Genomic DNA, 12,539 nt, shown 5'->3' with positions numbered 1-12,539 from the left:
CTTTGGTTCATTAGTACTAAACCAAAACGACATTTTTATGAAAATAAACATTGGATTATTGTCTAAATTATTGTCTAAATTAGATTCGATAAAGTATCTTTCGGTGCGATTAGAGACTGGACCAGTTAAATTGTACCATTGGGTTTAAATTGCACCTAAATCGTACTTCTAATTATAAATAATCATTAGTTTTTACAAAAAAAGATCTAAATTTTCTTCAAATCCAACAAATAATATCTATAAATAATTTTTAACCTATCTTAAGAAGACTCAATACAAACATACTTTTTCTCATATAAATATCAAAATATAGTATGTGTGTGTGTGTAATTATAAAGTATTATTTAATTACTCAACCTTAACATGCTATTTATCTTAAATGTATAGGTATAATATAAAGACTAGTTATAAGTATTATTTAATAAAAATAAAAATTAAGTAAAGAACATATAAGATCAATAATCAGTAAAACTTAAAAGTAAAATACATATTTATTTTTTATTTTTGAAGTATTATTTAATTACTCAATTTTAATGGCCTAATTTACATCGTGCACTTGATATGGATATAACTAGTAACTTTCTATTAAATTATCTTAATTTCAGCAATGTATTTAAAGAGTGATGTACAAAATTGGTACAATATGCATCAAAATGATTAACTAAATATTCATATCATATATATATTTACATGTATTGCCGAAATTAAGTTAACTAGTTAAATTAAGTTACTAGTTCGTACCCGTATCAAGTATACGATGTAAACTAGGCCAATATGTTATTTTATCTTAAATGTAGGTACAATATAAAGATCAGCGACAAGTTACGATTTACTCAACTGTCTGCATTTTTTTACAAATTTGCCAACAGCAATATAACTTACAAATATTTTGCTAATTTGATGCTACACATGAAGGAAGTTTAAATATTAAACACTGAACAAAATTTTTAATGTCATTAGTAAACAAATGGCTTGAAAACAAACATGACAGTACTAACCATGTTACTAATGTCACATTTGTGTTGTCATTTTCGAGAAAAATGTTTTGTTTAGAAAATATAATAGAGGTATTTAATCATTGGTACGACTTAACTAACTCCACCCTATAGGTATGTAAAGACAACATTGAGAAAGACGACGTATGTAATAATTAATTAATTACTTTAATTATTCTTTCTTTCTTTCTCTCATTCTTTCCGGTGTCTTTGAAATGTAAAGAAATAACTGCCTTTATTTTTATAAAATGTTTCAATTTTATCTTATCAATCATATTTGAGTATCAACTTTATTTTATTACATAAGATTTAGAGCAATCTCAATTAGAAATTAAGATACCTAGATTTTGAAAAAAAATGTGTTGCTAAAAGAATAGAGCTAAAGCGAATGATATCGGCAAAAGTCGCCAAAGTTATCGCGGAACGATTTGAGAACCGTTGCTTTAAAATCCCACTTTTCGAGCGCCTAGTTGGTATGATAATGTAATAAAATAAATGGAGGTTGCTGCTTCCTGTCCCAAGCGATATAGTCTTCCACCCCCCGCCCCTCTCTCTCTCTCTCTCTCTCTCTCTCTGTCTGTCTGCCTGTCTTTCTCTCCCCTCCCTCCCTCCCTTCCTTTCTCCTTCCCTCTCTCCTTCCCGATATTCCTTCTCATTCCTCTAGGACCCCACAATTCGCTGTGCAGCTCTCTTTTTTCTCACCGTTACCCACACCTTCCGCCACCATACCTATCCGGGCCTCGAGATCGGGGGAGCACGCGGGACAGGGATGGAATCGAGAAGGTAGAAGGGAATGGAGAGAGTTCACCTCGAAAGCGAAATACAACAAGTCCTGCCGCCATTGCTGGATCACCCTTCAGCGGGAGTTTTGTCGTCGCGTGGGTGGGGGGTTGACAGTGCGACGAGAGTCGGTCTCACTCTACCCGACCGACCCGGTCGAACCCGGCACGACCCCGGCTTCCCTGCTTCCTGGGGGCAGCGGAATGGAAGTAGGGGATACACGGAGAATGCCGAGGTAGATAGGTCGAAAACTCCGCCTCCGCACATCCGCGAAAGCGAGTCAATACTATCACTACCTTCCGCCTCCTCGTTCCGCCATGCCTATACTCGCCCTTTTTCGCTAGAGGATATCGAAATTCGTTACCGGATCTGCGCAACCTCCACGGGACTTACGATTGTAAGGGCGGAAAAAGGGTTGATCATAAAGGAGTTTGAGATAGTCTGAGAAAGTGTCGATTTGTTGTCTCACTTCAACGATTGCGGTAAACAAGAAATACTGTCTTAATCCTCAGTTTTGTGGTTGATGTATTCTGTATATTTAGTGTGAATTTAATCATGATAACATTAATTTACTGAGAAATCTTCACAAGCTCCTTTTCCAACATTGATGAGGTAAGATAGATTTGTGAAACGAGCGATAATAATTGAATGTGTTTTTCTGTCTGTTCTCATTTTTAATATTTAAATTCAGGAATAACTTCTTCGAAGTTATGACAATTCAATAACAGAGATAGATTATTGAAATTAGTAAAAAGGTTCTTTTGCAAAGAATTTCTACATAATATTCAATAATTTAACAATTCAATAATTTAACAGTTCAATAAATTATTTCTTTCAAAATATTTGTATAGCGCGAGATATATCGTGTATATAGAAGTAATTTATAGAAATAATTTGTTTTTGTATTTTTTAATATCTTATTACTAATGGTAATAATATTGTCATTAAATATTATAGAGATATGCATATATTTTTAAATATAAAAAGTGCGGACATTTTTTTTAGATACTTACTAATAAAATGCACTCCCAACATAAATAACTATAAAAATAAAAAAAGAGAATGTAATATGTAATATTAAAGATGTATTCAGTATGATGCAAGTTGGTCAAAGTTTGTCAGATGCTTTTTCTTTTAAAAGTTCAGAAGAATATTTAAGGTCTACCCGTTTCCCTCAATTATTTTCTGTGGTTCGCTGCCTGACTCGGCGCGTTTCATAGATCCGCTCGAAAAAGCATTAAGGTCGCTTACCCCCAGCGACGGGGCGTTTAACTCCCCGATTGCTTTGACAACTTAAGCAAACCCTTAAACCTCGCTCAAGCCCCGATGTAATTTATAAGCCGAGGGGATAACTCCGCCGGGGACCGTCAAACTGCCATGTGGCAAAATCCTCGTCGGCAGGGGAAGTCAGGGATTATGCAGTGATAAATAAATATATACATTATACAACATCTTCCATGTCGAAGTTGTGTCGGTGCAAATATACGTTGTTACGCTGTAGCCACCAACGTCAAATCGTGTCTTGAAAGGCTCGCAGGTCCCCTGAAAATTTACCTCTTCGCCAAATACACTGGTAATCTTTGAGTTTTTGCTTCCCGTTCAGGGAAAATGACTTACACTTTAGCTTCTAAACCTTATTTTTGCGGTTAATTATTAATTAATTTACTATGGTGTATTATTAAATGGTGCATTATTAGATCCTATCTTAGTAGTTCTTTCAGTTTATTGCTGTATAACTCTTTTTTTACAATTTTATTTCAAAATGTCTTAATTTTTTATATTGTAATTATTTCTCTAGTTTATTTTATCTTTATATGTAAAAATATAAATGGAACTTATGTTTGTATCATATTACTTTTAATATTGTTATTTGGCGTTTTCACACTATGAGTAAATTGAGATGTATTAAATATATTTATCTAAAATTGTTATAATTGATGCTTACCTAAAATTATATTTAATCGATATTGTAAAAGTTAATATAGTTTACATTAACGAACATGTAGTAATAAATAAGATAGTAGTAAGTCTATGAAAGAGTGAGTCAGTGATGATAACTTAGTTAATCGGATTTATTTTTATTACAAGTAATCGTTACAATATATATATATATGTATATATATATCACCGAGAATACGTTTTACAGCAAATAGTATCACAACACGAAATATACAGAGAAAGTGCGGACGAGCATTCATCGCCGAGAAAAATCAATTTCACACATCTTTATAAACAAAATTATTTTCATTATGGAAATAATTTGATTTTAATCGACGTTATGCAACATTAAATTTTATGAATTCATATTGCCGCTTCGGTTATTTCAAAATGTAATTTAATTTTGACTGTATATATCGTCATGATTTATTAATCGTATCTCTGATGCATAAATTTGTCTGTGAGCAAAAAAGAAAAAGAAATATTTTAATTGAGTTAATTTTTTTAAATAATCTTAATACGAATTTATAAATATATGTTTCGTAAAATAATCAATTTCTGTACTTGCGTTTTCGACGTTCACAAAGTGAGTGTAAAATTCGTGTCCACCCTATCACTTTTTTCTCTAATTCGGTAATTCAATACTAAATTTAAAAGATAAAAAATGAAATTAGTAATGAGAGAAGTATCCCCGCTTTTCGGATTAATTCATCGACTTCCTATGAAAAACAGAAAATGTGCTATCAACGTGTCGAGCCTAACGCCCGATAAATATATCTATAATAAATAAATACATGTATATATCTATATGTGTATATTTACGCCGCAATTGAGTGTCCCTCGGTCCACTTTAGTTACCGTTTTATTCGTTAGCGATGCCATTCTTTTCAGTGCTTTGCGTTTGTACGATAGAGATATTCGCCAATCGAAATCCTCACGATCATCACAGAGGGACTTAGGACTTTGTCCTTAGGCCTGATCGTGTCGAAAAGAAGTTCGCGCGTTCTGCTCCTTGATCCTTTCATTTAAAAAAAGCTTCATCTGTTAGTCTTTACTGTCTTTCTTCGATGACTGCAGATTTTGTCTTTCATAAATTTCTCGTCCTGCTTCTAGCTCTGAATTATTTGGCTTTTGGATCATGTATTTGCGTTTTGTTATGTGACGTTCGTAATAAAGTCCTTTGGTATTTAAAATGTTTAGTTTTTATACATATCACAAAGGACCTTTTCCATCGGCGTATTGCCGATAGTTCTATGAAAATAGATCAATTCCACTCTTGTAGCTGGAACTGTTCGCAGCAATGGCAGCAACAACAACAATCTGCCGAAGCGGGCTGGACTATTTGGTTGTTGAGCACGTGCGTGATGTCCGAGCATTAGCTGCGCCTGATCCTGCAAGTTCTCAATCTGGCTCGAATCCTTTAAACCGCGAGTTTCTGTAAATTTAGAAAAATCTGGTTTCTGAGAGTGCGCGTCGCAGGTGTACGAAATTAAATAATCATTTCGGTGTATTGTTTAAATAACTAAATATGTAGTATATATAAATTTATCGAATTAACCAAGATCCAGTTTAACCATTAAAGGTTCTATTCCTTATTTGTTGTGTAATCACATTTACGGTCTCAAGAAATTCTTTGAAATGAAATTAAACTAGCTTATATAAATGTATATATTCGTAACTGCACTCTTATTGAAATTAAGCAGATTAATTTTTGTATAAAAAACGACGCGAAGATGAAGAATACAGTTAAATATCGAGAAAAATAAATTAAAAAGTGGAACTTTAAAGATAAATCGCAAAATCAGCGTTGTATAAAATGAGACAAATCAAAGACAAGAATTACTAACCTGGGCGAAATAGAACGATGGCCTTCATACAAGCGAATTCCGCAGGATCGACCATGACCGCCTTGTATCTCTGCAGGGTGTCGTGTAAGTGTCTAACATCCGCCGCCACTTGGCTGGGCTTCCCCGTAGTGGTTTGCAGATGCAACCCCGAATGCGGATGCGGGTGAGGCGAGAGGGTCAGAGCAGTAAGCTCAGCGGCGCTAAAGAGAGGCGAAGATTCAAGCGGCAGACACCATTGAACCGCATTTAGTAGGAACAGTTCCGACCAAACTTCTTCCAGTAATATTACCTGCGCAATAAATATAGACTTGCGGTTTATTTAATTGTGGCATTACGTCTGTTTAGAGCACTATTATAAATATATGTGTTTTCCTCCAATAAGCCTGATAATTGTTATAAAATTTAAGATAATAATTATACCTTCACCGGCATCCTATTCTTTATCTGTCGCATTGACATAAGGATACGTTATATAGATATGTATTTGCTGACCTAACTAATTCTTTATTTCTACCGTCACGATTACCGTTCATGTACATCGTAATAAATTATCAAATAAAATCGTGTTAAAATGTATAAGGACATGTTAAATTAATAATAAATACGTGTGTGTGTATGTGTGTGTGTGCATATTGGAATACAAATAAATTGCTATCGACAAATTTAGTTGGAAAATCGTTACCTGATCTCTGAATGGTAGACCAGCGAAGGAGGGAAGATTTTTCGCCCATTTGACTGCCATGAAGAGCAACCTCGCGCTGGTCTCGTAAACCGTTTCAGCACTCGCTGGTGAGTATAACGACGGCAGCACCGGTGGAAGCTGGGTGCATCCGCTTCGTTGAGGCGTCAACGGCTCCTCGTTTGTTACATCTATACTGTCCTCGGAAGCGTTTCCTGTTTAGACGCAAAGCTTCTTTTTCATTCAAATATAAAATTTCCATAACTGAAATAACTTGAAATAATAAAAATAACTTGAAATTCACATTAAATACAAAGATTTAAATCAAATAAATTTTTCGTTTATATACTGGACGACTAATTTTTGCATCGTAATGTAAGTTTACATAAATAATCTTGAATACATAAAGTACTTATATTAAAAAATTGAGATTTTTTTCATTTACTTCGTAATAAATTTCCATATGTTTCTATTAAAGCACAGATTTAAAAAATACTATTTTTATTGAAGTAACTTACGATACAAAATTACATATGTAAACTCTCTCTCTCTCTCTCTCTCTCCTCCCCCTCATTCTCTCCCTCCCTCCCTCCCCCCCCCCCCCCCCCCTCTCTCTCTCTCTCTCTCTCTCTCTCTCTCTCTCTCTCTCTCTCTCTCGTTGTATTACTTTTAAATGCGATTTAGTATAATTTGTAATTCTTTAATCATTTTTTCGTTATTTTGAAATATCTATTAAACATTCTTAAGATGAATACGGTGAATAAAACAAACAAAAAGATGTTTACTATACATATTTCTTACTAATTTTGCTCAACTCTTGCTAGTGTAATTTTTTTATTATTATCCTAAAAAATGTTAATAACTTTTTATAAACGTAACAATTGCATATTTAAATGCAAAACTTGCATACCGTCCTCGTTTTCTTGTCGAGGTGGTGTTGTTGCGTTGTTTGCGGAATTTGTCGTCGGTGCGACTGTAGGCAGAGGTAGTGGCGTAGTATATCTCGCCATGGCCAAGGATACGGGCGGTCTAAGAAATAATTCGTGATATAAAAGATAACAGTATCTGAATAATAAAAAATAATTACGTATTAATAAAATTAATAATTTCTACCATGTCCAATGTCCTGCTAAAATTTAATTTCAATATATAAAAGCGTAAAAAAACTTTACGTGCAAATATGCATGATTTGTACATAAAAAATATTTTAACTATATACAATATTATTGTAATCTTTCTTGGATACTATAAAACACGAAGAGAATTTGGTTTCATCTTATTCGTCTGTTTCAAAAGATTACTAGAATTATATCATTACAATTTTCCAAATGCAAATTCGATTAAAAGTATGTATTGTATATATGTACGCAACGATCTCAAGCGACGATATCTTCAGTCTGTCCGTGCGCGTGTTTCGTTTATAGATTCATCTTGTTCTATGCAGGGATATTTTTCATCGGTTTTAGATAGGTTGGCCAGCAAATAATTATCGTAATTCTCAAGAAAACAATCAAGGAAAAGAGGCCATCGATGCTTTCATAATAATATACTTTTTAACGAATCCGATTCTCGCAATTATTTCCATTGCAAATCTAATAGTGCAGATGACGTTTCGCGGTGAGATCCCGGTTGATCCTCAAGCAAAGCTGCAACGGCAAAGGTAAATTTCTTGTTTCTCGACAGTACTGAGTTCTAAATATATTTAATTTAGCATTTAGCCAAGTATGTCTAGAAATAAAATTTGTTGCTATATTGTATCGATTTACAGCAACGGACGGGGTAGTTCATAATTCTGGAGGCGAGATTATCGGCACCATTACGACGTTCGAGGGTGAAATTCTGTCGCGACACCGACGGAAGATCGATGCGGTCGGACCGGGTTCGCCACGAAGAATGGCGATTCCAGCTGGCAGAAACTTTGCCAGTTGCTATATGGAACTGTGTAAGCAGCAACGATTGCGACCGTTGCCGGTGATATGTGTGACCTTGCCACATAATCTGGACTTTACTACCGATCGTATCAAAATAGACGACTGGAGACCGATTTTGAACTCACTTTCCCTCGATCGCTCGCTCAAATCGATCAGCGTGCATAGCAGGTTGCAAATCGAATTGACTTTGATACTTTTTATATCATCTTATATTTTTAATGTTCCTTAATTGACCCTTATGTATACTGATTTCCAAATTTGATGGTTTTATTTTAGATGCTTGTGACCAAAAATTTTGCGTATACATTTAAGAGTTATGTTTCTTTTTATGTATGCTAAATTTGGTTTAAATTTTTTAAAATTATTTCTTTTTTATCTTAATTTTTTAATCTTTAAAAAATACATCCTAAGCTTACAAAAAAATATTTTAAAGATATTAGCAAAGAAGTATAATTTATCGTTTTAAAATTCATTATAATCTCGATATAAGAAATTATGTATACTTATGCTATGAAGTTTTTTGTCAGGTATCAATGCCGCAAGCCGTTAGAAGAGATTAATTCCGAGGACAAAGCACGAGCAATGGGTAAAGCTCCGGTGGTTCTCACACGTTATTTGTTGGAGTGGCTGTCACAAAGTATCGGCCAATGTGTGAGGAATTCACCCAATCTCACGCACTTAGAACTCGAAGGTATCCCATTTCCACCGGATTGCATTGCAGTGCTCTGCGTTGGCCTATCGGGAACACAGACTTTACATCATTTATCTCTTCGACGTTGTTACATTGGCGATAACGGCTGCGAATTGATCTGCCGAACAATAGCGGATATTCGCAGCGTGAGGTCATTGAATCTTAGTTACTGTGACCTCACACCGAGCAGCGGCAGCGCATTAGCATCCGCACTCTCAAGACAGAAATTGGCATTGTACCACGATACCTGGAAACAATCGCTGAGGTATCGCGAGCCTAACTTCGAAACAATGCCTGGACTACGTCGGTTGACTTTGAACGATAATCCACATCTGGGGAATTGCGCCGTTATGGAAATGATTGAGGCAATACGCGATAGTTTGTGGATGAAAGCGCTGGATCTTCAGCATTGTGGCTTGACGGATCAAATCGGTACGGATTTAATGAACTTACTTGACCAGAATGATACGCTGACAGTGCTCGACGTGAGGAAGAACGTGAACCTGAACGACGAGCTCGCGACGGAAGTGATGAGAAGATTAGTGAAGAATGATGTTGAGGGAAAATCGGAATATAAGTGGATGGGATTAACGCCAAAGGATAAAAAAATCGCATCGACTGATACTCGAAGAGGTAGGGAGAATGAGGACACCGCGAAGCTTTTGAGAGCGCGAAGTATTTTTACTAAATACATAAAGCGACCTTGTCAGATAATTCCACCAAGAAGGACAGTTCCAATATCGCTTCTATCGACAAAAATGAAGATTCGACCTTTACAACCAGACTTCCACAATATAACTCAGCAACGTGATTCAATTCATTCGCAGATGATCAACAATGTACAAACGATACCCAAGGTTGCTCTTCATTTAGATCTTCAGTCTCGTATCCAGCCCGTGGTGAATAACGTCGATTGCGATGTCGGAGAGCAATCGAAACACAAAAGTATCGTGCAATGTGCCGACGAGACAAGTTTAAAGAGTTTTGATTCTACTAAGGTAGATGTTGGTATGCAAAGTGTGGAGCAGCAAAGTGGTTCGGAAGAAATCCAATGTATTCTCAGGCAATTGACGGAAGCCCAAGCAGAACACGATCGGCTTCTGAAGGAGACCAAACAAACCGATCTTTTACTTGTTGAAGAACGAGCACGCCGCGAAGCCGCCGAAACGAATCTGCGATCGGCACAAGACAATTTGGTTAAACTGGAATGTATTCTGCAGAAGAAAGAAAACGAAACTAGAGGTTATCTGCTAGTCAGCGAACAGTCCTTGAATGAGATATGCTCATCTTTTGATCGGCTTCTGGAGCTATTAGAGAACGTTACTGGCAAATATCCGTACGATGAGGCATTGGAATCGCAACAAATCGTAAGCGCAGACATTAAGCGATGCATAACATCCGTTATTAGGCAGACCAAATCAGAGAACCTCAAGCGGGGTTACAAGATGGACATCGAATTGCCGAAATACATCGCGGACGGTGCGCAAAAGTTTGTCAAATCTGAGAGCGACGTAAGATCGATGATGCCGATCCCGACAATATATCTTGAGAAGAAGATTGGCGAGTGTCCGGAGAATAATGAACTGCATCATCGGTGTCGCGACGTCAATAAGCCGATGTCGTCCGTTGATCGAGCCCGAGCGATCTTCGCAAGTATCATTAGCGGCGAGGCCATTGACTTATGCTAGATGTGATTGAGCGGCTGAATTCGTCGATCGTGCAAAGACAATCGTACAGTAAAGTCTCTATTTGGAAGTTCCACACATGAGACGGATAATATATACATATTTTGTACACGTATATTATATATGAATACACTGTGTGCAGAGAACACACACACACGCAGAGATGCTGCGTTTTTAACCCATCTGTTACTTAAGGGATATTCCATTTTCGCGCAATTTCTTTGCTATTAGTTTCGATTTTAATATCATAAACTTCTAAGTGAAGTGTTGTAAAGTGCACGTAAGAGGATCTTCTTTAGGTATTTATTAATAGACATCTTTTCGTTGGAGTGCTATTTGAGAAATAAATAATTTTTGTTTCCATTTTGACGTATACATATTTCCGGGCTCGCAAAATTGGTAACTATGAGAAAATTAAGACTACAATTTACTTTTATACACTGAAAGATCTGTAATTATTTAATCATCTTAATACGTGATTACACGGTGATGATTTAAAAATCATAAGAAAAAGCATTTATGAGATACATTCATCTCTGTTGCATCGTATTCAATCTTCAGATGTTCTTCAGAGCAAAATGAAAGTAACAAATAATGCAACGTGTAAACAAATTAATTGTTTATTTAAATAGTTAACAAATGATCAAGATAATTAAGAATATCAGTTAATATTTCTAGATCAACTTTGATGAAATGCGTAATCTACGGTTCGAAGGTGATGCTGTTAACTGGGAAGATCAATTACTCGCGTGACGAAAAGCGTGTAATGTTCAAATCCATTTATAGCCACATTTTTTTTAGCTCTTTATTGTACATGGAATAAATATTGCTTATTATTTCCGTAAAACTTTGTTTAAATATTTCTTGCGGTGAGAGAGTAAAATAACTCTTCCTGGTTATAATTCACTTAACGTCTTCTTGTCATTCTCGGTCTTTTCAATGAAGCAGATTATAGTCAACTCATAGCTGTAACAATAACCTCGAGTCGACATTAATTTATGTGTAATTATAGATTCTGGAGTTATTGACGATTATTCGCTTATCTGCTCCAGTGCAAGTTTCAAAGCTTCATGTTTACGCGATCGAATGGTTGATTTTAATAGAAACGATCTCTCTCTTCTCTCATGATTCGTATCAAATTGTTCTGTAGAACCAAATGGCCGGAGTGTGAATCGTTTTATAACAATACACAGATTATATATCCAATTACGTAAATACATTTCAAATCCTAGCATTAACACAAATACGCATCCGATTGTCAAATCCCAACTCATTTAATTCTTTTGTTTCACAATTTTTTCAAACGTCCCAGTCAACACCAAAAATAAAATAACACTAAAGTAACACTAAAGTAAAATAACATCAGTGTTATGTTATTTTTAGGAATATTTTGTTGAGTTTTAAGTAGATGAAAAATGCTTTTGGAATTATTATGCGAAGTCAAATTTGAAGAATTAAAATGACAGATTCAATATAACAGCCAAATTAAAAAAAGTTAAACTATGTTGCTTATGTTCTCATACATAATTAAAATTTTATACTTAACAATTTTTCAGGCTTTTTTTAAATTCCAAATCTGCGGATCAAACTTGAAAATTCATAACAGATTCTGAAGAATTATTTGCTATTTTTTAAAATCTTATTAATATAATTTAAAACTAACAACGAGAATGTAGTGAGAAATTTTAAACAAATATATTGCAAATATAATGTTTCGACTAAATACAATTTTCCAAAATTTTCAATCAGTTTTAGCTACCAATTGAATCTGATATTTTTGATTTAAAATTTTGAGTGCAGATTTCATAAAAATTATAATGTAAAAAATTTTTAGAACATATTTATTATCTTTTCTTCCAGCATAAAAATAGTGTTTATTTTAATTCATTTTGTTTATAGTTTATTATTGATAAAAATAATTATATATTTACAGAGTTGGGAAAGTTACTTTTTAAAAGTAACGCGTTACCGTTACCGTTATTTGCGGTAAAAA

General features: G+C 34.8%; 2 protein-coding genes across 2 annotated transcripts in view; one reads left to right on the top strand and one right to left on the bottom strand.

Annotated features, from left to right (window-relative positions):
• Positions 1 to 1,647: 1,647 nt before the first annotated feature.
• The window catches only part of LOC108760844 (photoreceptor-specific nuclear receptor), a 36,136-nt gene continuing 25,244 nt past the window's right edge, over positions 1,648 to 12,539 (bottom strand). The window contains 9 exon segments of the mRNA XM_018507087.1: positions 1,648 to 1,724; positions 1,804 to 1,882; positions 1,884 to 1,921; positions 1,924 to 1,964; positions 2,007 to 2,144; positions 4,923 to 5,148; positions 5,561 to 5,849; positions 6,243 to 6,454; positions 7,150 to 7,268. Of these exon segments, the coding sequence (XP_018362589.1) occupies positions 1,648 to 1,724; positions 1,804 to 1,882; positions 1,884 to 1,921; positions 1,924 to 1,964; positions 2,007 to 2,144; positions 4,923 to 5,148; positions 5,561 to 5,849; positions 6,243 to 6,454; positions 7,150 to 7,268 (1,219 nt within the window).
• On the top strand, positions 7,594 to 11,410 carry LOC108760843 (protein Cep78 homolog). The gene is made up of 3 exons (XM_018507086.1): positions 7,594 to 7,899; positions 8,008 to 8,338; positions 8,698 to 11,410. The coding sequence occupies exons 2-3, from the start codon at positions 8,133 to 8,135 to the stop codon at positions 10,547 to 10,549; spliced, it is 2,058 nt and encodes a 685-aa protein (XP_018362588.1). The 5' UTR covers positions 7,594 to 7,899; positions 8,008 to 8,132; the 3' UTR covers positions 10,550 to 11,410.

The sequence above is a fragment of the Trachymyrmex cornetzi genome, unplaced genomic scaffold, assembly GCF_001594075.2.
Source record: "Trachymyrmex cornetzi isolate Tcor2-1 unplaced genomic scaffold, Tcor1.1 scaffold23, whole genome shotgun sequence".
Taxonomy (NCBI): domain Eukaryota; kingdom Metazoa; phylum Arthropoda; class Insecta; order Hymenoptera; family Formicidae; genus Trachymyrmex; species Trachymyrmex cornetzi.
The sequence above is the reverse complement of the archived record's forward strand: the minus strand, read 5'-3'. Positions and strand labels throughout refer to the sequence as shown.

Bases quoted from the DNA above. Each gene is read 5' to 3' on its own strand.
- LOC108760843 (XM_018507086.1), top strand. From the start codon at position 8,133: ATGGCGATTCCAGCTGGCAGAAACTTTGCCAGTTGCTATATGGAACTG. The intron at 8,339-8,697 runs GTTGCAAATCGA...GTTTTTTGTCAG, and splicing joins TCGATCAGCGTGCATAGCAG to GTATCAATGCCGCAAGCCGT.